Source organism: Embiotoca jacksoni, unplaced genomic scaffold (genome assembly GCF_022577435.1).
Source record: "Embiotoca jacksoni isolate LCO1_2020_lvr unplaced genomic scaffold, fEmbJac1.0.p SCAF_49, whole genome shotgun sequence".
Classification (NCBI taxonomy): Eukaryota; Metazoa; Chordata; class Actinopteri; family Embiotocidae; genus Embiotoca; species Embiotoca jacksoni.
In genome coordinates this window covers 2,290,253-2,315,156 of record NW_027185402.1, presented here as the reverse complement: position 1 = coordinate 2,315,156, position 24,904 = coordinate 2,290,253, and the positions used below count along the sequence as shown (strand labels likewise).

General features: G+C 41.7%; 1 protein-coding gene across 9 annotated transcripts in view; it reads right to left on the bottom strand.

The window, feature by feature from the left end:
• Nucleotides 1-4,009: 4,009 nt before the first annotated feature.
• The window catches only part of LOC138210886 (adhesion G protein-coupled receptor L3-like), a 153,808-nt gene continuing 132,913 nt past the window's right edge, over nt 4,010-24,904 (bottom strand). For 2 of the 9 annotated variants that reach the window (XM_069170240.1, XM_069170241.1), the window contains 6 exons: nt 17,431-17,599; nt 17,160-17,285; nt 14,223-14,319; nt 9,548-9,673; nt 8,146-8,163; nt 4,010-6,811 (listed from right to left, as the gene is read on the bottom strand). In XM_069170240.1, the coding sequence (XP_069026341.1) occupies nt 5,862-6,811; nt 8,146-8,163; nt 9,548-9,673; nt 14,223-14,319; nt 17,160-17,285; nt 17,431-17,599 (1,486 nt within the window). In that variant the 3' untranslated portion in view covers nt 4,010-5,861. Of the gene's footprint in view, nt 6,812-8,111; nt 8,164-9,547; nt 9,674-14,222; nt 14,320-17,159; nt 17,286-17,430; nt 17,600-24,904 lie in introns of all 9 variants that reach the window. The other 7 variants (XM_069170245.1, XM_069170248.1, XM_069170244.1 and 4 more) reach the window with 5 other exon arrangements.

Sequence of the window (24,904 nt, the reverse complement as noted above, 5' to 3'; positions counted from 1 at the left end):
ATCTGGACTAAAATTTTTTTTTTATTTTTCTATGTGCTGTTGAGTTGTCCCAATACACATAGCTGGAGATGACATTGATTCACCTTTCATTTGGAATTCCCCCAGACATTCGTCTATTGATTTTTCACTAGTGGGCAAGATATGAAATGTGCCATTTCATATTATCACATCTGAGCTCCACATACACTTCTGTTCACATGGCATACAGGTCCATACGCCTGCCCACTTACACACACACACACACACACACACACACACACACGTGAACGCACATATTCACAGCCGCTCGCAATGACATGTGCCGACACGAGTGGCAGACAACTTTTTTTTCCCAACACCGTCTTCTCGGCCAGATGGCTCTCAAATGGACACCCGTCCTTATCAGCCCGTCCTCAGTGGTCCTGCTCCGTTTTCCCTCCCGGCGTTAAACTTTTCAAAGAACCTCTCCTGTATTATAGATGTACAGGGCAAGGCAGAAAAAAACAACTTAAAGAAGTCATACATTCTTGGTTACGGCCATGAACAATGCAGAGAAATGGAAGAAAAGACACAGAATTGTGGCTTGAAAATAAAATCATATTTGCAACTGTAAACATACTGACTGGATGAGAGGACATTTATTCACACCAGTTAACAGTCAGTTATATTAACGGTAACACAAACCAGACATGGATTAAGCGGAGGGGTGGGGGTGCGGATAAAGGCAGACATTGCCCTTAACTGTCAGCAACAAGGATATCTCCAGTCACACGGATTGTCCAATGAAACAGCCCGCTGGAGACACAGTGCTTCCTCAGGGGCTGGAAATGTTGGGCTAAGCCACTTTATCATCTGTGCAAAGTCCAAATAAAGCTTCTGTAATGTTTTTACCTGCGAAATAAACATGCAGACATACATTATTTAAGATGGTAGCGTGTTGCAGTCACATCATCTAATCGCTACCACTTAAGAGCGTGAAGGTGTGAGGTATTAACAACAAACTTCTCGCACAGGTGCGTCGTATTGACTATTTCTTTCGGGGATCCAAAGTGCTCTATTTTAAGAGCACATGTAAACACTTATTTTTTTGGTAAGAGAGGTAAGCAGAAAACCTTTTGGAATTAAGGATTTCATTTTAAGGTTTGAGGGCTTTTGCAAGTAAAATCAATACACATTTGTGCTAGTCAGAAAATATTCTCACTTGGGTAAACGGCGTGAATAACGGATAAAGTCGGGCTTCAAAATATAGTTAAAGAATCTTTTTATGTGCCGGTAAACATCTGTGTGGAAGCGAGCTGCGCAGCTTGCTTATTCACTCGTGCTTTCTGTGCCACGTGACCGCGGTCCCGGGCAGCGTCGGGGCCCAGCGCGGCGGCTGATGGGCTTGCGTCACAGAGCTCATTTATAAAAGCGGGGTCGGGGCCCGGAGCCCCGTCTTCAGCACATTTCATGAACTCGCCCGGGTTTGCAAACGCCAGCGTCGAAGCGATGACGTCCGGAACGCTTTCCTGTCCACCCAAGTCGTAAGTAAAGAGCCACGCTTAAGCACACGGGCCCGGAGGAAGGGACGGATCTGGAGCCGAGCCCCGCCCCCTCCGCCATCGCCCTCTTCTTCATCTTGTGACCAAACATCCCGGCTGTAATAAGAGGAGCCACACATCGCTGGCAATTCGTCACCGTGACTCTGCCATCAATCACGGCACCAGCTCTGTGTAAATAACCTCAGCTCTTTCTCTCTTCCTCTGAACTTGCAGGATATAGGACACTATAATAGGCACGCATGGTGAGAGCGCAGTGCAGGGGCTGTTTATCACACGGCATTACAATGAATTCATTACCCCGGTGGGAACGACGACTACACGGAGAACTGGCATATGAAGAATCTGCTAATAGCTGCAAATGTTTAAGTGGGATATTATTCTTCAGTTTGCAAATCATCTTGGCTTTAAATGATATCTTTGATTTGTTCATTTAACTTCCACAACGCAGTGGCCGTTTGTGAATAGTCCCTTCAATAAAACAGAATACATTTAAACCTGCGTTAACATTCAATCAAACGCTTATATATAATGAGAAAGGCTCGCTATATTAGCGGAAAACTTCAGTCAACATCAACGCGCGCCGCTCTGCACAGCTGCTGGTCTCTTTTATTTCATTGCTCTGGTTTTCCAGCTCACAAATAGCCCGAGTGGTTCAGCGTCGCCGCTCGAACCGGCCCGGCCACATAAAAACGACAGGCGCTGACAAGCCGAGTGTACCCCAGCCCGACCCAGAACAGCGGGGCTGAAGTAAACAACCGACGGGGACGAGAGTCGAACATTTAGCAAGCTGGGCCCTGATTTGTTTTTTTTGTTTGTTTTTTTTGTCAAGGAGGATGTTAAAAAGGCCTCTTAATGCTGAAAAATCCATCGAGTGGGCATAGAAAAAAAAACAAACTCCAAAGGGATTCTCATGTTTCTCTCCGTCTGCTGGAAGGTTAAGTCGGCAGCTGTGCACGTGCTACGTATAAAATTATTGACCAACTGGGGTCAACGGTTGCTGAACGCAGCTGTGAAATACTATTCATTGGCCTCCAAAATCACTCAGGCAGCTCTATATTCCCACATCATTCCGTTTTTGACAAGACGGTGACATGTCATGACACTTTCATTTTCTCCTCCAATATTTGTTAGCCAACATCTGAAGCTGTAATTATTCGCACCGACTTGCAGCCTACAGCACAATCACTAAATTCAACCATTACCGGGGCATGAAATACTGCCGTTTTGCCGTTGGCAGCGGGGAGATACGCACAAGGTACCCCGTGTGTTACCGAGCGTGCGAATGCAGGTCACGGAGGTCAAGGGTGGTTGGATGGTATCGTCCCAGGACTTTTAGCCGTGAGAGCCGTGTTCAAGTCTGCGTCAAAAAACAAAAGTCAATGTGGATTTCTTTGAAGTAACCCCAAATCATGATTTTTACCGAACCGCACCTAATAACTGTTTTTGGTTTTTGAAAGCACCGTGTGCACCTCTATATGAAGCAGACAGATTTATTAGAAGGTCGGTATTTGATGACCTGGGAATGGCATTTTTTTTTTTGATGCACCTGGAACGGGAATGCGTTGCCAGCGACTTAACCTCAGTGTACATACACGCATATTATTTAACATCAAATGATCAACTAAGACATCCATTCATGCTTTTTGTTTCGCACTTGTTTCCCGGATTTCTCCTCACAGAGTTGAAGGCCCATATTTTATGGAGAACTGAGACCCTCCAAAATCCTATCGGTAACCTGTTCTAACCTGTGGTGGGCTGTTCAGTCTGTCAATATGACTTTTAGAGCTCTGTTATTAACATAAATGATGAAGCCATTTGAATTTGCTGCAAGATATCCAAAAGTTAAAAACAAGGACTTCACGCAGGGGCTCTGGTTTAAGGGCCCCCTGGGTTTGGTAGGCCCCCTTTGATAATCCATCCTTGGCACAACACTGACATTATCAATACACATCCAGCAGACACGGAGCAACATTAGCATCCATTAGTTTGTATTGCAGGTTGTAGCTAATGCAAGTCCAATATTCACTTTCGGGTCTTAGATAAATCTCGAGGGAAATGTGTAGCTTTTATCAACAAATGGCTCCAACTGTGTTCACCAGTTGGTCGCTAATGGTGTGCGTCTGTTAACAGGCTGCGTGCGGTGGGATTATCGGAGTTTTTCCACCGAGAGGTCCAAGCTGGAAATGAGTGACGATGCAGTCAGGTGACAATTCCTGTTTGAGCAACAGTTTTTTTTTTTATTTCTTAAGCTCTTGATTAGTTAAATCCAACAATTAATGTAACATTTCTTTGATTATTATTGTTTATCCCCACAGTGCTTCGCTTCCTACACTATGAAACAATGAAATACTAAAAAAAATCTTACCTCTCCTCGTGTCTCTCGGCAGGATGATGGGGTCCAGTTGACTCTCATGACTCCTGCATAGCTTATCAAGCTCACCTTAAACACACAGTATCTGTAAAGAATCCATTGGTTACACCACCCATGATATTGAAATATTTATTACAGCTTATGAAACCACTGCTTCTATTGGGGAGCAGACCAGAGCGTACAGAGCACATCCACTGTTGCTGGGCCAAAATATATTTGGCACTAAAATGGACAGAGGGCTAATGAGGGATATTAAATGATAATTTTAAAATAAAAGACTTAACCTTTGCATTTTTTTTGTATTTTTTTTTTTGGAGGTCTTTAGCTGTTATCCATTAAAAAAAAGTGTTCCAAGAGACAAAACACCAGAACTTTTGTCATAGCTATGTGATAAATCTTAATCAGTAATTTATTTGTTGGCAAACAAGTTTCACTGTTACAACAAATATTAGTTATGAGGTCATTCAACTTGGAAACCGATACAAAAAGGAATAAATAAGAAGCCATAATCATAGCCGATAATAAAAACGTATTTGTGCCGCTCAACTTACTTCCATCCTCCGTTTTATTACCATTTATTTAACAAATAAATAAATATAGTTTCTCCTTGAGGAAGAAAAAGAAAAACACTTCCAGTTTTTCTCACTCCAAAAGCTCTTTCTTTAATAAGTAAAACAGCCATCGTTCTTTTTTGTACAAGTGCCTAGTGCTAATCAAGGTTCAATTTGTTCTCTTTCTGAGAAGCACAAGCATTTTCTGAATGCCAATCTAGATGCAGAATGCACTATAAACCTTTCTGAGGGACACCTCGTAATTAACTCAGACTGACTCTGTCTCCTGCTATCTACACAGTAAAAAAGAAAAAAAAAAAAAAAAGAAAGGAGAAAGAAACAGAAACAGAAAAACAGACCTGAAAACAAAGGTGAATACGTTTTTTCTGTTTTTCTACAAATATGCCTGTACGATTAAGTGTGTTCTTGTGATATTTTTTGTGTTCCTTTTTGGATGGTCATTTCTAGGAAAGTGATAAAAGAGGAAAACAAAACAAAACAAAAAAAACAGACCAGAAACCCAGAAAGGCCAGCACAACAGAACAAAATTGCTCCTAATCACTACATTTACAGAGACAAAGGGTTTGCTCGGAACACCAAAAAAAAAAAGCATACTATTATGTGCAATGCTAGTTATCTGTACAATTACATAGAAATATCTTATAATTCTCTTATTAGTTTTTCTCCCTCTTTTAACAACTGTTATTACAGTAAAATGAAAGGAAAAGAAGAACAGCTATGCTTGAAAGCATACGATCAATAATTCCTTCATGGTAATTGTTCAAAATATGTGTTTGTTGTTTTTTTTTTGTTTTTTTTTGTTTTTGTCTTTTTTTTTCATTGAAGGGACACTTCAGCAAACAAAATGTGCTGCAACTCACCAAAGAGGAAGAAAATCTTTCAAAAAGTCAATATAGATACAGAAGTATAATAAAATAGTCCTTTTTTTTTTTCGTTTTAAATTTCCCATTTATTTCTGGTGAAGTCTACAGATTTAGACTTTGGGGCTATGCAGTTCCTTTTGACTGTCAGACTATATCTCTGAGACCTAAAAATCCTGTGTGAGCAATTGTCTCTTTTCACAATGAGACACAAGACCCCAAACCTCACAGGGTTTGGTGAGAGTGGGGGCGGAGTAGAGAGAAGGAGGGGGGGGGGGGGGACACAACATCAACATCCTGCAATGTCTAACCAAATATAGTCACATATTCGCCCCTGTTCGTTGAAAGTATTATCCTGTCCGTGGTCAGTAACAGCGAGAGTACAGTTTTTTTTTTTGCTCTGCCTCAGTTTTCGGGACACAGAATAAAAAGAAAGGCTACCACTGCCAACGACTGATGGAACGAGGGGACACCAGGGAGGAGAGGAGTACTGCGGGTAGGAGAGGGGGACACGAGGTGGCAGGGAGGGAGTTTGGGCCTATAGGCTGGTGACCAGGTGCAAGGGCTCCTGGTGGGCCTCTTCTGGAGTCAGATCCTCTCTGTTCGGGGGAACGATGAAGCCATCGCTGCTGCCCCGCCCCAGGTGGTAGTAGGAGTGCAGCTGATGGAGGTGGTTACGGGAGCCCAGGTTGGGCATGCTCTTGTAGTAAACGTCGTCCGAGCTGGCCTCCGGGCTCTTGGCGTCGCCGCCCTCCTTGGAGCCGTCGGCGGATTCGGCGGACACGTCGGGCAGGCCGGGCAGCATGGGCATGCTGGTGTAGAGGGAGTCTCTCTGATGGTTGTGGCTGGGCAACGAGCTCTCGTCCTCGGTGTGCTCGTTCGTAAGCAACGGAAAGAAGCTCTCGCTGTTCTCCTGCGGGATCCTCCTCCGAGACGAGGAGGACGTGGTGGCGGACGAGAAGGGGTGGTGGGGCAGCGGGAGGGGCGGCGGCACCGGCTGGTGGAGGTGATTGTGAAGGTTGTCCACCGCCTGCAGGGACGGCGGCGGCCTCTGCGGCAGCAGCGGGGCATTCGACTCCTCGCGTATCAACTCCAGGCCCAGGCCTTCGTCGTGGTGGGGACTGAAGGTGGAGTGGTCATCCAGGCTGAGCGCCACATTCATGCCCATCCCCACCCCCAAGCCCATCCCGTAGCCGCTGTCCTTGCCGCCGTTGCTAACGTTATTGACCAGCTTGTTCATGAGGTTCCGGTTCTGCTCGGTCGAGCGCTCGTGGGAGTTGTTGAGGTAGGAGGGGATGTAATTGGAGGTGAGCTCTTTCAGGATCTTCTTTTCCAGGGTGGTCTCCTTGTGGTTGTAGCCTCGATCAATGATCTGGACGCAGTCGCTCATGTACTCGGCGCTGGCGATGCTGTAACTGTTGCCATGGTTACCATTCAGTGGTAGAGTATCCATGACACTTGTATCCCGGGCATTGTTCAGGATTCCCTCTGGAATGACAAGCATGGGTTGGGGAGGGGGGCAGAGTGGGCGAATGTGAACGGCAAAACCAAATTAGATGTAATTGCCACTGCTAAATGTCATCCACTTTTCAAACACCGAAACTCTTTTATTTTGAAAAACGTCCTCGGCTTAACAGTTCTAGAAATTTCATTTTGAATTAAAGAGTGTCGGAAATAGATACGAAATAAAGCAGAGAATTTGCGTTAAAGGCTTAAATCCTGAAAATATAAGCATCATCCACACTTACCTTGTTACAAAAAAAACGTTAATTTCATTTCATTTTCATTCAATTTAACGAATCAATTCACCACAGTGATGGAAACATGGATATATGTGCGACACGAAACAATACAAACGTCGAGCACGGCACAAAAACACAAAGCTAATGCAAGCAAATGAAAAAAAAAAATATATATATATAATCACAGCCATGCAATCAACTCTTGAAATGAAACACAAACCAGATCACCAAAATGGACCCCAACCATATTGTCCCATGTGAGCATTGCAATGTGACATTGTAATAGTGGTGAGGGACAATATATTTGTCGGCTGTATCCATGGAAACATAACGATCTGTCTCCTAGAACATGAATTGTTTAAAATACTTCACTGGATGGAAGCAGACTTTCTGTTCTCTCTGTTGCACGAACATGTAGCTTTCATATTTTATCCATTTGACCGAGTCCATGCTATCAGCATCAAAGCAAATATTTGACGCTAATTCAAACTACCACAGACAAGGCCATCCAGCTTGTTAAAAGTGTCAGCTTGCAGTTTGACCTCTTGAAAATTTGACAAGACGCATTTTCTCAGACCTTCAAAGAAGTGCGTCGGCTTGATCAAAGTGAATGGTTAAAAAAAAAAAAAATGAATGAACATAATAAAATAAAATAAAACAAGTGCATGAACAAAGCCACGGCGCTCTGAAAAGATTACAGATCAATTTATATTGACGCGCCTCGTGAAACGCTGAGGTGAATCTGAATGTTGAATGTAATTGGATTAGCTCATTCGGGGTGTGATATCAAATGGGCCAAAATGGATATCTGCTTGTAAGAAGCATCAAATGCCGAAAGTCTTTTTCTGTTTGTTTTGTTTTTACATCAAATAGTGTAAGACTCTAAAAGCAGTGAAATTCAGGAGGTGAATTGTGGAGGTTTTTACATGTCGACTTGTGCTAGTGAGGAGCCTTTGTCACAAAAGATTTCTATTACTTCCAAATGGAATGACACTGTTTTCATTACCAGCATCGAGTGAAAAGAAAGTAAAGCCAAAGTCAATTACATTTGATAAGCAATGTTTAGTTTGACTCCCATACTTGTCTCTCTGTAGGGCTCTTTTAGGGACAGCATGAGGGAAAGGAAAGAAGAAAACACAATAAGCATAACAGTGACAGGTCGAGAGAGAAAAAAGTGCACATACAGTATGCTGATGATGCATCAGGAAAATGTTTCATGTCACCATGCATTCTCAACATATCTCTTCACAAATGTACATAAAAGAGTTCTTTTTTGTTGTTGTTTTTTTGCAGGATCCTTGAGGTAAAACCATTTTTATTCTTCCACGTATTTCTTTTCCATCTATGGTAATGTACGTGAATAAAAGCCCTCCGTCACAATCGCCGATGCGAGTCCTTGTATTGCATACATAAATTATCCACTGATCAAAGCTTTGTGTGAGTTTCTGGCTCAGTTTTTTTTTTTACAGACTCGCAAAGTTACCGCAATCTCATGCTGACTGCAGAGAGCTGGACTAAAATAATAACAGCTCCGCAGAGGGAGAAACAGTATCGCAATAAGTCGGAGTGACCCAGAACGGAGTGGACAGCTTGCTGGCTGATCACAGATGGTTTGTAATGGTCAGATCTATGGTTTAATAGACAAAATATTGAAAAAGTATCCCAGAAAACATGCAAAATAACGTGTAGATCAAATTAATGCTCATTTAAAAACCCATCTTTTAAATATAGGAAAGAGCAATTAGAAGAAGTTTTAAATACAAGTGTGATTTAAGTTTTTGTAGTTTCACTGAGAGGGCAACACTTGTGTTTATCTTTTAGACTATTATCTTTTATGCGGCATAAATGCTTTGAACTTTAAAATATTGTATCAGTTTCAATGACATTTATCTCTGCACAACAATGTTGGACAATCCAGCAGCAGCTTTAAAACCAATGAAATGCTGGAGGTAAACGCAAAGAGACAGAAAGACACGGCGCACGAGCTTCACCGACAACATTAGAGCACAGTTAAAATAAATGGCTGGTGATGTATCCGGCTCCCTGCGGGCACCCAGTCCCGATTTCAGAGGATTTCCTCATTTTTAAAACATTTCTACGTTGGCCAAACAGCCGTGTTTTACGTAACATGGGCCTGCACGCCCTGACCAGAAGCCGAGATACACCTCCAATGGAAAACACAGCAGAAACGTAGGATTTTTATGATAAAGCTACAGTTCATTCAAAGCTAAAACATCTAGAGCAGTGCTTTTTTTTTTTTTTTTTTTTTTTTTTTTTTTAATTAAAGCCCTGTAAAAACCTTCAAGGGGAAAAATGCTGGCATTTAAGTTTAGTGCAAGTTTATTATTTCCAACTCTCCAATTTTAAAGATGTGCCCACTTTACAGTTTCTCCAGGACCGGACATTAAAGGAAAAAAAAAAAAAAACACAAAAAAACACTGCCCTCGCCACAATGTTAAAGAATGAAAAGAAGCTAGCACACCTTGTGTGTTGTACATGCCCAGAGGGTTGTTATAGACTGCCGATTCCCCAAGCAATGTATTATAAGGATTGTTAGTGCCATGAGGACGTAGGAGTGCATTAGGTATAAGATGGTTAGCCATAGCCCCTGGAGCAGCCAGAAAGAGACAGAGACAGAAAAAAAACAAAAAACAGAAGAGACAGAAGAAGGTAGGTGGGCAGATAAAGTGAGATATAGAGAGAAAGAGAGAGAACATACATATCAGTTGGGCAGATGCAGCTGAGCAATGACAGCCATTAACATCCAAATGATCACATGATCATTAATGCGGGAGGTTTTACTCCATGGAAGTGGCAGAGCTCAACTGACACGGCTAATGGGGCCGACGGAAAGTGTGTTAATTGTACTGTAAATGTCGGCCCATTAGTGCTAAGCCCGTTTATTTCCAACTCCACGTTCAGGCGGCCTAACACGTGACAGAAATTACAAAAGAAAAGCAACACAACACGTAGTAGTGTTACATTTTAGACTCAAACGGGACAAAATAAAGAGAAAAGACACTCATATTTTGCATTCGACCGATCACCAAAGCCTCCTTTTCGACTCAGGAATGGTCAGATTAAGAATAAATGGCTCATCGCTATCCAGGGGCCATATTCATGAAGATCCCACATAATAAGGGTTCCTCCTAACGATTCAAATCTAAGAAAAGTCTTCGAATGACGACGGCTTTTTCCTTTTTGAATTTCCCCTTTAAGTTAAGAGTAGATCCTTGGAAAGATTATTCACAAAGCATAACCCTTAACCCTTAAGAGAGCCTCTACGATGAAAAACGGACTTTTAGGAAAGGTTTAAGAATTTCTTAAGCAAAAGGAGAAAATTTACGAAAGTGCAACGAGGTCGGAGAAATACTCTTCCAACACTAAATCCCAGTGAGTTCATGAAACTCTACAGCTTATATCGTGCAGGGATGATTTGTGGTTGACGCGCTCACGTCTCCCAGTCAACGGCAATAACGCCAGAAATGAAAGCGAGATATTTGCCAACTGTAACAATGCGACATCAGAGGTGACTCGGGTCTGTCGCAACCGTCATCAGCAGAGTGATCACGCAAACACAAATGGTGCTTTCACAGCCCCACGTCGGGACGCAGTTCATTTCATTTCCTCTAGATGTCCCTTTGTATTTTGTCTGTTGTCACAAAAAGTTTTTTTTTAAAAATTTTTTTATATCAACCAATCACATCTTTTAAAAGGAGTTATCATACCTAGCAACAGGGTCAACCACACCTCCTCACTCAGAGTTGCTCTGAGAAGTTTTCTCAATCCCTCTGAAGCTAAGACTCTTTGGTAAAAAAAAAAAAAAAAAAAAACGTGTTTCAGTTAGAAACTCTAAGAGAACTTTTGTGAACACGGCCCGAGATCTCTTTAAACAATTACATTTATCTATATGTTCTCAGCTCTGCTGTAAATTCCTATTTCCTGACTGTGCGGAAGCTATTTCTGAATGCTGTCACAGTTGAGCACTGATTTCTGGGACTGTGGGTACATCTCACCCACAGTCAATTGCTATTATTATTGCGCCTGATATTGCCAATCTCATGAGCTGAAGTGGTGTAATATTTCCCTTTCTGCACAGAGCAAAGTTCAATATTTGCTCATTCACTTTGCGCTGTTTGCTGAAATAACCTTTGAATGAAGTGTCCTCTCTTTAGTCAAGACGGTCATTACTTTGCTTCGGCCTCACCTCCCTCACACAAACAGAACACAGCTCCTCTTTTTGGATTTATTCGCTGCCTGTCTTCGGATACTTGCTGCCATCATCTTGCCCGAGTGGCTAATCAGTTTCCCATCCACATACGACCACACCAAAGCAGCCTCCACAGTCTGAGCCCAGTGATTAGCAGCAGGTTTGAGGGCTGCAATCATAAACACGAATGCTGCAGATTCCCTCGTGTTTGTTTTTCTTCGCGCTGATAATAAAAAAATTATTTATTTTGGAGTGGCTGAATTACATTATGCTGAATATCAAGTGTGCTGAAAATATTTGCAAGTCGCATTCGTTTCCTGTTTACACAATTTTAGGTTTTTTTTCTCCCCCTTTTCCCTCCCCTGTCGACACGATGTGATGCTATTATTTTTAAAGAAGCCAAATGTAAGACTTGTGAGGGGGAGCCACGCGTGTGCACTACGCCAGAGTGGGTAAACATCTTTTATCTGAGGTACGAGTACGCAGCAATTACATCCTCCGGCAGAGTGTACTGTTCTTTTCTATTGCTCTGAATCTGTCACAACGGAGAACAGGTTTTTATGTTACCTCGTGACTCTTCCCATCTCGCCAAAAGTTGGTCAGATAGTTTTTGATGGTGATCTAATTGCACTTTCTCTGTTGGAAAACTCTCCCTAATGAAATTTCTAAAAGAATTACTGCTCATTTTAGTCTCATCTTTTAGCATTAATCACATTTTTGGGCTTTGAGCTTAGTATTAATTAGTCATCATTTTGCTGGTGAATCAGAATATTGTTTTGATTTTTAAAAAACAGTAATTTGTTGTTGCTGTTGCTGCTTGCCCTAATTACAGTGAAATCCATAAACACCAGCCTCCTTTTGAAACCTCCCAATGACACACACACACACACACACACACACACACACACACACACACACACACAGACTTATTGTGTTTGTGTTTAAATCGGACGATCTCCCCCAAAAATCACACTGATTGTGCAGCAATGATCCTGAATACTGTGATAAATTGAACATGCACCGCTATCAAGATGATTGCATGACTCGGTTCTCAAGAGGAGCTCAGCGAGAGCGTCAGCTGCAAAGCTCACACTCTCATTTACGAAGCGAGGAGGAGAAGGAGGAGGGATCGGGGGAGGGGGGGGTGAATAAAAAGGACAAATCAGCAGGAAATATTCGCTCCTCAACACATAATTCCTTAATAACAAACCGGGAGCAGCCACGGATAAGTGCAATTCCATTTGCATCTGTTCTTTATGATACTTGCAGAGACGCACTTTCCGGCACCCTCTCGAGCTCATGTGAGTGTTTTCTCTATCAGATGCAACCCTGGGAAGAAGCCAGCGGTATAACAGTGCATTATTAATTCCTATCTGCAACTCTTTTTTTTTGTTTTGTTTTTAGTCTTCATGGAAGATCCATGTTGGCTTTTCTCAAACTCCCGACCTGCAGCGTCCACCTCCCGCCCCCGATGCCGCCGCTCCGCGATTGATAAAAGCCGCGGCTGTTGATGGTGCTACTCCGAGTGCCTAATTATTGAGATCGTGACACTTTCTCACTGTGTCGAACATTAATCCATCATTGTAACTATGCATTAGCGTCCGTGCAAGCGGGCGCCCAGAGCGAATTTAGTAAGTGAGCAGCGTGGAAACTGGAGTCCTCCATCAAGAGATGTGATGACTGGGGAAGGAGTTGGGGAGGGATGCCAGCAAGCTTTGCTGCTCGATGTCAGATTTAGCCGGGTGTCTATTTTTCTGTGTATCCTGAGAGACTCTGAAGTTAACTCTATTCACTGTCTGTCGCTGTCAAATGCATTATGGTAAAATACTTTTTTATTAACGCGTTTCTCTGAGTGAATTCCATTGAATTGATTTCTAGCTTGTTATTCAGCACTTTTGCTGAGACGATGCCCAGTTTCTGTTTCAAGGCTTCTGCAGCCAGATGGCACAATATTCCATTACTTGACAGGGAGAAACACAAAGAGGCACTTTTTGCACACTCATCAAATGCACCAAAATTAGAATGATCATAACTTAGAAATATATAAATATATATGTCTTTAACAACCAGTTTTTGTTGTTGTTGTTGTTGTATTGTCCTTTAAAAGACTAGCGGGTAGAAAATGTTGTTTGTCCTTCAAAATATAAGACATGATAAACAACTCCCTGTGGCAGTTTCACAACAACAAAAAAAGGTTGTATCCTTTAAATCTCTGGCTGTGTTCCAAATGACGTACTTCCCTTAGTACACTAACAAATAGTACTCTTACACGTTGGTACTTAAATTTCAACAGGCAGTGTGGTAAATCGCCGGAAATAACCAAATGCATGTGAATGCATCACCTGCCAACATATCCGCACGCTTAAATTATTTTCCCCAGAAATCTACATGTTCGTGCCTTCTGTTGGACTCACGCAATAAACACACTGATGGTTTCTATCCAACAGCAGTATAGTGGTACTTAGTGAAAAACAAACACTTTTGCGAGGTGTTCAGGACGCCTTGATATGAAAACTCTTTACTTCGGTGGTCCCTCCACGTAGCCAAGATGGGGATTGTTAAGTGTGGAACGCACACAGCGTAATGTTTTGAACATTTGGACATCGCACGGCTGTTGAAGACAATTTTGATGCATTTGATTTCTTGTTTTTGAAACCTTGTTTCAGTGTTTGGAGGTAATTAACAGTTGAGTAAAAACAAAAAAATTCACATTTTGCTCGGAGCTCTAATTATTTTGAGAATGTAAAGAAAGCTGTTGACTGATTCGCCTTGACTCGAGATGTTATAGAAAGGAATTATTGTGTAACGTCCTCGTGGCACGTTAACAAGTAAGCAATGAAAACCGCAATTCAAAAAAAAGTAGGGACGCTTTTTGTCAGAAAACCGGAGGTGAAGGCCGGTGTGCAGAGGAGTCATTGAAGAAAACATTTGCTGCGTGACCAAGTACCTCTGTTGAGTGACGCAGAGCTGTTGATGTCGCCGGTCATGAAAGAAGACTCGGACTGTTTTCTCACTGTGTCATTCCACATTCGACGGATGCGGCTCTGCAGAGACAAACAACATGCCAGAACACATCAGGGTACTCACTCTGAACATCGTCAGAGCTACAGAATAAAAGTCTGCGTCATCACCATCCGGCAGCGTGATCAGTACGAGTTTGAAGCACGTGTTTCCTCTGGCGTACGCTCACCTACTTTTTGACACAATTAAGGCAGAAACAATAAAGCAAATAAAAAAAAATAAAAAAAATAAGTGACTGTCAGCTTTTGAACCCAGTATTTTAATCATGAAACATGTCAGCTGTAAGGATAAGTAGCCTCCAATTAAAGATGAGCACCAGTACTGGGCGAGGTGAAGTCAATAATAAAGCCATCAGTCAAGCTCTCAATGTCTTCTGTTGCAAAGACTCAGTCCAAAAGGGTTCATCCTGGTTAATTATGATAGAGTCCCACAGGCTGTTGCACAAGCTAGGGGTCCGGATGTCCAACCACAGAGTTGAACACTTCCCATCCAGTGCCAGAGTTGCTTGGCAGAAGATTTCAGATATAAAAGGTTTACATTTGTTGAGAAGAAAAATGATGTATTCGTGTTTTGTGATGTCATCTTGTGTTGCACAGCAACAGGTTTTAAGATGGTCAACAAGTTAGTCCGACCTGCCTGAGGGGAAAACAAGCATTGATATGATATGTGGCTCTTCCAATTCTCCAGTCATCGTCTTAGCTTAACAACCCTTCCAGTTTCATCTGCCTGCTTTTATTGCAGTGTTTTGCCACTTCGGTGCTTCACCCCTCCCACAACAATGTCAAGGTTCTATCTACGGCTCCTGAGGGGGATCGCCGACCGTCTGGCTGTTACAGGCTCCTACCCCAATAAATCTAATCGAATCGATGGGGGTCAACCGCAATCTTTTAATTAAATAGAGCTCCTTCATTTTGATGACTTAACTGTACTTACCATAGTCGTGTGCACAGTTTTCCAATTAAATCAGGGTTAATTAGTAAAATGTCATGTTCTCATTTTCATTTTTACAACCCCAAAAAATGTCTTCTATTCTGTAGTCTGGCTAAACTTGACCACTCATGTTCCTTGTCACTGTATTCTCAGATTTCAGCCATTACTTTAAGGAATAAAAGATTATCATAACCGTTAAAAATGATGCCAAAACTCAGAAATTAGACCCATTATGTTAAAAAAAAAAAAAAAATCAGATTTAATCTTTGACCATAAATGGAAAGCTGGTTCTGACTCCTGAAGGTTCATCTTTACATCGCCATGACAGCAAGTTATTATTTGCCATAATAAAAAAAATATGATATAATTGCCAGTTCAAAGCTAAAATAAATTACAGGGCAGGTGCTATAATAATTGAAGCTCAGCCTTGAAGACTTTTCTCCGTCTGGCTTCAACACCTCAGACAGGTTTCAGCTTAATTAAGCCATCGCCGCTGCCATCACTATTAACTAAAATTAGTGCGACTGTCAGCGTACCTCACCTCATCCCCTCCTCAAATGCTCCACTGCGGGCCAACATTTAAAGCGTTTTTATTCGTGAAAGCTTAAAGCATTTTTCACATCATAAACGGCTCCTGTGTCAACCCCAGATGACACATTGCTCATATATTTTATCAGCAATATACACTAACACAGCTGATCTCATTCACATATTATACATTATGTCAGCTCCAGAACTCGGGACACAGATGGGTTGGAAATGACACTGCTGTTTCTGCTTTTTTTTTTTTTTTTTTTTTTTCCTCGGACAGATAAAAACTCGAACCGCTCATAGCCGACGGCGTTGCATGTACTTCGCTGATTGCACATTCATTTAGAAGCTTCAGAGTTAGCGACAAACAACCACGTCGTTGTGAGTGTTTCCATTCCTGTCTCGCTCACATAAAGCAAACAGAGTACGAGGTTAGAGCCATCTTGTCAAAGCACTGTGTATAATTAAATGCTTTGATCTCTATGCAGAAACCAGCTCGTGTTGTGGGTTGCCACTGCATGCTTGACTCTGGGAACTATTTATAATTGAACACTGGGAGGAAATCACACTTTGAAATATGGATATGATGTTCAATTACGGTGTATCATTGCAATTCATCCTATACTTCGTGTCAATGTGGGAGGAATCCATTAACAATTTACCTTACGGGGAGACATACGACTAACATATCTTGGCGGAGACACTCCAATGGGAAATTGTTGAGCATGAACAAATTCCTCCCAACAGCTGAAGCCAACACTTTAGTCAGCGTCACAGCACCAGCGTGCAGCCGAGACCTGCTCCGCACAAAACAAATTGCACCCTGACTTTATGTACTTGGGAAATGTTTAGCTCAACAAGCACTACATTTCCGTGCTATCACCTCCCAACTAGGACATATGTGGCACTTCCCCGAAACCTATCGTCCACACATACACGGTCACTATTCAAATCTCGTCTCGTTCATTTCTCTGAGGAGGTGATACTCTGTGTATTATTTAGGATCAACTCTGTCCTGCCTCTAGCTACACTGTGTAGTTGGCAAACATGCACATGTTTTATTTTTGAATGGGATTCAGTGGTAATCCACAACAGAACGAGCATGAGGTTATTGTGGTTTGGTAAAAAAAAATCCATCTATTATCTAGACCCACTTTATCCCGATCAGGATCATAGGAAGGGGCGGAGCCTATTCCAGCTGACCTTTGGGGCAGTTCGGACAGGTTGCCAGTCCACCACAGGGCCGACAGAGAGACAGACAACCATTCACGCTCACGTTCAAACCTACGGCCAATTTACAATCGCCGATTAACCTAACAAGCACGTCTTTGTCTGGGAAGAAGCCGGAGCGTAAAAACTCGAGAGGATAAAAAAACAGGAAACATTAAAAATGTCCTTCAACCTGCGACCCTGTTGAGTAACGTCCTGGAGTGCGAGAGGCGGTGCCCTTCCCAGAGCCAATGGAGCTGTCCACACTTTTGCCGCTGCAGCAGTGAGTACGCAGGCACTTCCCATACTCCTTACGCACCTACACGAAGAACAAAAAAATCACACACAGGTATAGCACATACCGGCTACATTTGAAGATGAATTTATTTTATGTCGATTTAAAATTATAGTTCAAAATAGGTAAATGTGAAGTCACACGTCACATTTTCAGAATAAATCTGTACCTTTTTCTGCAGCACACAGTGGAAGATGAAGATGAACATTCCCTGCAGGGAGTTGAAGATGGTGAAGAGGTAGGCCATGACCACCGTGCTCTCATTGACATACATCAGGCCAAAGGCCCAGGTCAGGCCCAGGAGACACAGCAAGGCGATGGCCCCGATCACCCACGATCTGGAAGGCGCAGAAACAGTCACTTTACAAACACATTTCACAAAAGATATCGTGCTTAAAAACTTGGTTTTGAAGGTAGAAGCAGTGTAAATTGAACCAAAATAGTTATTGAAGTCAAACACGAATTTCATAACCACAACTTTAACTTTAGGGTGAAGAATTATGCAACAGGAACCACTTAATCCACAGTTAGTTTCCTATGAAAGGGAGAAAATGCACAAAAACAAATGAGTTGGGGAAGGAAATTGATGAAAAATGACAATGGACTTTGATCTGTACTTCCTGACTGTACTTCCTGTCTTCTAGAATTCCCTTTCCTTATTTACGATCTGTTAGACAATGAAACCGACTATTTGAAAGGCCTCAGATGATCATAAAAACTCAGATTACCACATACAATAATGCGGATGTGTAGAAATGGGACACTAAAAGTAGAAGAAAATACTCAACAACCTTACATACTGGTTTAAATTGCCTGAGGTTTTTTTTTTATACGTGTCTTGTAAAGTCTCACACAAGCTAAAGGTCTAACTGAGATAAATGCAAAATGAGATTAAGAATGAAGGGCTCCATCGTTGTACAGGCGCACTATGCAGAAAAGAGGCGTTTTTTTTTCTTTCCCCTGCACCCTTTTGGTATTTTGGTGATTTCCCATGTGCCGCAGGAGGCGAGGCGGAGTCAAGATTAATATCTGATTCTTGGCTGAATCTATCATCCACAACACCCTGCATGTATGGGAACGCATGTACAATGCCTTCCCTTTCATTAGATCAACTCCTTTTACAACCGTCGGAAGGAGGCAGTGCACGTTTTTCTTCAGCAGTCTCTAACTTAAGTGACATTTGTTGCCAAAGCTCAATGATGCACAGCAGAATAATCTGATTACACTCATTAAATATTGCACAAACAGAACCAGACCGTCTATAATAAAGTCAAACTTCTTTGCTCTTGTGCACTTCGGTCATTGATTCTATCTGGATTCTAGCTTTCATTTTTGTGTAATCCAAATTAGCAGAGATGTCAAGCGATGAAGTCCATGTTAGTATGTGCTGCAGGTCAACCAGCTGTAAACATCATGATGAGGTAAATCATGGCGGATCCTTAACCATAAAGGGTTCATTTATCCATTTCATGCAACGTTTTGGTCGAAACCTGATGAAGAACTTGAGTGAGAATGTACCCATTTTCTAAATTTATTGTAAAAACAACAACATCCTTTTTGTACATTTCAACTGTTTATTCATTACTTTTAGCCATCTATTTAGACAATTTACCCATTAACTTCAGCCATTGCAATGTTTGTTCATTACTGAGACGATTACATGATTACTTTTTGCTCGTGCTCAATTACTGTACTTTGTTACTTTATCTGAATTACTTCCTAGCAAACCTTTTCCACCATATATCCTCTACGTTTAGCTAACTATATCAACCATGTATTACGTTTAGTGATTTCAACCATTTATCCATTAACTCGAGCTATTTCTGCTGTTAATATTTTTGCTGGCGCTTTTGTCTCTTTCTTTTCCTCCAACTCTTTTAATCGCATATTTTACACAAACTTTTTCAACTATTTCATCATTACTTTTAGCTATCTATATTACAATTTATCCATTAGGTTTAGCAACCCGTTCCTACTATTTATCCATTGATCTAATAAATTGTTTCAGATTCTCTCTGAATGCAGTGTTACAGCGTATATTTTGAATTATAATATCTGTTCCTTTTTTAATTCATGGAGCAATCTTTCTTGCTTGTTCCTGTAATTGTAGAAGTTCCCTGTGAGGCCTCTAGTTTGGTTTCACAAAGCATTATTGTGATTCATACTTTGATTAGTACCCTTATGTGCTTAAATGGACTGGATAAAGGCAGAAAAAAATGACTCTACATTACAGCACTAATATTTCCATCCAGTGCACTGTGAAAATACAGGTGCCATTAAAACTAATCTTGCGTGTCATATCTGTAGGCTATATGCATCTCTAAGACCTGAGTACAGTAGGCACACTAATGCAACCTTCAACGTGACTGAGTGCTCCAATATAAATCATGTCAATGATTCACGGAGGCAGCCAGATGGATTGGGTGCTGATTTGTTCACATGGAGGAGTAAATGAAAGATGGCATTATGGGAAAAAAGAGCCTTTCCAATTTTGTCTTACTTGATCTCAGGTTCATAATCCTGATAGCTGAGCAATATGACAAAATAACAAAAAAAGAAAAAAACGGGCAGAAATGAATCAAATCACGTAACAGGCGTAAATCCAAAACGTGTGGCCATAAATACAACGTAAAAATGTAGACATGAAGAGAGGAAACAATACGTGGAGAAGGGAAGATGGCTTACTTTGGCGGTGCAGATTAAAGCTACATTCACAGCATCCACATCCAAACATCAAGACCAGACATTCACACAACCTGGGGAAGGGATTTACAGGTGCCAACCACAATTATCAGGGTTTACAGAAGTATCTAGTTCTCCTCATAAATGCTGGCAGACCTTCGCGTTTTTAGCCATAATAAATGGGCCAGGTGTGCAGCAAAATAAATGATTTATGAATTCATCGAGGCAACCATTAAACATAATTTTCCCAGGGCTGTCTTAATGACCTGGTCAGGTGGGAGTGGTACTTCATCAAGGCGATTGCCCCCCAGACTGGACACAGAAACACAAGCAGAGGCCACAAAGAGAACTATATATTGTCCTCTAACTAGTGCGGGGCAGCTCTGTGCGAAGGATGGGTGGATGATAGAGACGCGAGAGGTCATAACAAACGCATCGGAGAGGGCAGGAAATGAAGAGGCAACGACTCGTATCGGCACACGGCTTATCTTCTTCTGCAGTTATCAGATAAATATGTGGAGATGATTTTGAGGGCTGCATGGTAGGGAGCCTCGAGGCAAAAACTTCGGAGACTGCATAACAGTCACTGAAAAGCATAACAGCTCACTTACAAATGAAGCGGGTGCATTGCAGTTGAGTTGTATCCTGTCAGGCCTGAAAGCTACTGACACAATAACGCTTCCTGGTCCTCTTGTGTTTAAATTACCACGTGAAAAATTCCAATGAAATGAGTATTTAAACAAATTTAAAATGTCAAATATAGCATCTCGGCATCCTTGAGCTCAACCGTGCTCGTCACAAAACCATGCAACATACCATAGATATACTCTCCACTCCTGAAGGCTGCAGCAGAGTGCTTTCAACGCGCACAAAAAACTGAGAGAAGCTTTATTGTGCTCACTGTTGAGCCGAAACGCCAAAACACGGGCAATTTCCAGCAGAGACCTACTTCAGACTGTGGCGGCAAATTACCTCTTTACTTCCAAATGACTTAATTTGCAGAGTTGCCATTCATTGCCGCGTCTCAGATCATTTATGTATGATAAATCTGCATTAAGGCGATTCATAGGCTGTTACTGGGAAGAGAGGAGGAAGTGCTGTGATCAGCCCAACAGGGTGTTAATTATTGAACCAAAGGTATGCGTAAAATGCTTATCACCTCAAAGTGTTTAAGACATCAATAGCACAACGTTTTTGATGACGGCAGAGACATTTTTATCTTGTACATCGCAGCATTAGCGCATTTCATTTGAAATTTCTTATCTGCATCGGGAGGAATGCGTGCTGGGACTGAATCTGCCGGGTTCAGAGGCAAGTTTGCTACTCAAAGTCACAACGGTGCAGAAGTCATGTTGAAATCCATGAATCAGAGAGCAGCGGAAGCTGCTGTCTCCATTACGGGGTGAGGAGGGAAGAAACACATCAAACACGATATCAATTCTACTCTACACCCTCTCTACTGAGAAATGTTGCATCTTACCAGTGCCATTCTACAATAACACATCCATCATAATAACGGTAGCTAAAATGAAGAGGAAGAAAAAAAAAAGAAGAAGAAGAAATGGAAGATGAAAAACAGAAAGATGTTAAAGATAAACACGGCATAAGATAAAAAGGCAGGATGCTAATCAAAAAAAGAAGAAGAAGAAGAGCAGTGAGAGAGAAGGAGATGCACAGTGAAAGAGAGATGAAATATTCACATTAAAACAAGCAGTATGATGAAATCTGAACAGAAAACAGGACATCAAACCATAAAGAGGAACCAAATAGCAGAAAGATGAAACAAAAGAAGACACACCTCATTAAACTATGTTAAATTGACTTAATTAAGGGACGCTGTCATGATCATCAAACCGGTTCACCCTTTAAACAGAAGCTCATGAGAACAAGGGGGTCTGAAAAGATCAACTCTGATGTTTAGAGGCTGTTTAGTTTGACTCGCTTAAAATATGAAGGGACACATACTACATATGTCTGGATTGGATTATAATATAATATAGAATATAATCCATTTCCTTTTTTTTCTAGTTTATGATGAAACCTGTTAACGGTCTGAATATATTTTCAGATTTTTTTTTTTTCTTTTCATTTAACTAGCCGTGTTTTCAGTAATGGGTGCTGGCGGGGGGAAAAAACAACAACCCTCAGACGAATGAGGGCTGAGAAAAGCTGTGCAGGTTCAGCCCCCCCCCCCCCCCCCCCCCTCCAAATGACCATCTGAAACACTGCAGAGTGTTTTGAAGCCAGTGAGACTCGGGGGTCAGGAGGTCAGTTGTTTGGTACATTTAGGGGGGTGCAGTGTTATAAATCATATGACACCAAGAACCACAGCAGTCAATATTGTTTCTGCAGAACAAACTACACAATGTATCTTGCTGTGCTGAGGATAAATGGACGTGAAAGACGGTGACCGGATATATAGGAAAAGGAATTACTCGTTGTAACAGTTGAGAGCGGTGAATTGCTTTTGGTAAATTGTTGGTTTGCTATGCAAGAACAAACCAGTTTTTATGATTTGGAGTATTTTGGATCAGCGCTTCGCTCAGTGATGCACCTGCTGTTCTGGTCCACTCGTGCTTTGAAACTGTATCAAAGTCCTTTGCTAGCAATCTATTTCCAGTCGCACTGCAATCAAGAGAGCCAACCAAGAGGAGTCTCATGCGTTTATTTCCTCATATATATATATATATATACACATATACACATATATGGTATGTCTCAGTGTGAACATTCAGTACACACGCCTCTGTTTGAGAATCTATTGTTTGTCAGTTGGTTTCTCGAAGCAGACCTGCTGGTTGTCAGATACATAACGCTGTGTACACACTCCCAGCTCTGTTTTCAGAGGACATAGGAAGAGGCCATGTGTCACAGAGTTTAAAAATGATCCGCCAAGACACACACACACACACAAAAAAGAAGAGAAAAGCCAAGAGTACTCGGGAGAAATGCATGATTGGCTTTCAGCATGTAGCCACTGCAGGAGGTGTTAAGTTTGGGTAGACGTGTGATTAACACTGCAGTAAAGTGAAGCCACCTTGTTTTAGCTTTGACAAAGCAGTGCAGAATGAACGCATCAGAAAACAGTGAGGCTCAGTCAGATGAAACAGGATTAGGGTGCACCGACAATTTTATTTTGTGTTACCGGTCGCACTAATAAGACCGTCCAGTAAAGGCTGAATAAAAGCAGCTGTAGCACTGTCGGATCAGATGTAAGGCCCGATTCCCCCGCCTCTCCATTTTGGGCGTGTGTGCCCGTGTAGGCTGGAGTGTCCGGTTTCTTTTAGGGATGGAGGGGTAGCGATTCTCCAAACAGAGCGTTTTCAGATGCAGATTCGAAATGGGCCAGTAGAGGAATTCTTTGCAAACTTAAGCGACATAACGTGAAATATGGCCCATAAAATAAACATGGACTATTTTCAAGAATATTTTTGTAAACCCGAAAGTGCAGCATTGGGATGATGAAGCTATTTCTGGTTCAAACTTCATTGAATGAAGTTTTGTGTGTGATCGGATTCTCGGAGACACACTATTCTGTGATCACACTGTATATTTCAATACATTTAAATCATTCCTGAGACTTACAAATGTATTCATAATTAACTCAGGAGAATCGCAGCTCTTTTTGACGCAACAAGTGGTGTCGCATTTCCTTAGTTTAATATTTGAAGCTCTAGTGCTTTTAGCTCCGTTCTAATGGGCTACTACGCAGCAGAGGTCACTCCTTAAGGAGGGGTAGGGCCACGTGATGGGAAATGGAATTGGGCCTAAGTCTCTATGGTACAGTTGTAGCTCTGCAAATGATACATTACACTTCCACAATCCTTTGTACATGTAGAAAGTCATCATTTGGTAGTTTTTGGTGAAAAGTAATAAAGCAAATATTCCATTTCACCACGACTAAAGACCTTTTTTTTTTTTTTTATCAAATATGTGGTCTGATTTGTCGACCTTAATCTATATTCTCTTCACTCCAAACAAGTCGTATGTAAGCAAGCTAGATCTTGTTTTGTCAGTTACTTAGGTTGGCAACACAACAGCGCCCGTCCTGTAAATATTTGATAGAAACTAACAGCAAGAACCAAGTTTGTGTGGTGCAACCCATGTTAATTTAATGATGTGTTAATTTCTGCAATGTAATTGAAACACTTGCATAATAACGAGGTTGGGTTTGAACCTAAGCGAAGCGGATGGAACATCCTTAATGCTGCTCTCATCCTATGTTTCGTCCTGACATGGCTGCAGCGTCAGAACACGTCGCGCTTTGGGAGCGCTCAAACGCAGCACATAAATATCATGGATTGGTTGAGGAAACATGCCGCTGTGAATTTGCGATGGGGAAAAAAAAAAACACACTGTGGGCCTGACACGGCACTACCAAAGCGAGCTATCTATAAGAAGCTCAATGAAGATGTTTTTTTTTTTTTTGTTGTTGTTTTTTTTTTGTTCCTTTTTATGTGTATCACTTGGCTGAGGAGAGCAGGGCAGGCAGGGGTCCTGTGCTGAGATTCAACCAGTGATGTGATGGCACATTAAAAAAAATAAAACAGCCACAATGGTGGCCATAAAGCAGACTAATGTGTCCAGAGTGGCTTAAAAAAAAAGGGAGAGGCAGACAGCTAAAACAGAGCACAGACCCTTATCCATCATAGCAAACAGGCAGCAAAACAACTTTACACCATCTGTAGAGAGCCTGCCCTGACACCAGAGAGCTGCAGCTTACATCAAAGACAATGAGGGAAAAAACTGCCATGTCATTCTACACAGAAAAGGCACCTTAAATACAACTTCTGAAACTCTTTTGTTTTTTTTCTTTATGAAACTTTTAGAAATGTAACTCCTGGGTGTGAAGTGAAGTGAAGTGCAGAGATGATGGTCCTCTAATGCGCTGCATGAGACCGTGTAACATGTACATGTATTATTATGCACTTCAAACTGCATTCATCAATCATTTGTAGCAA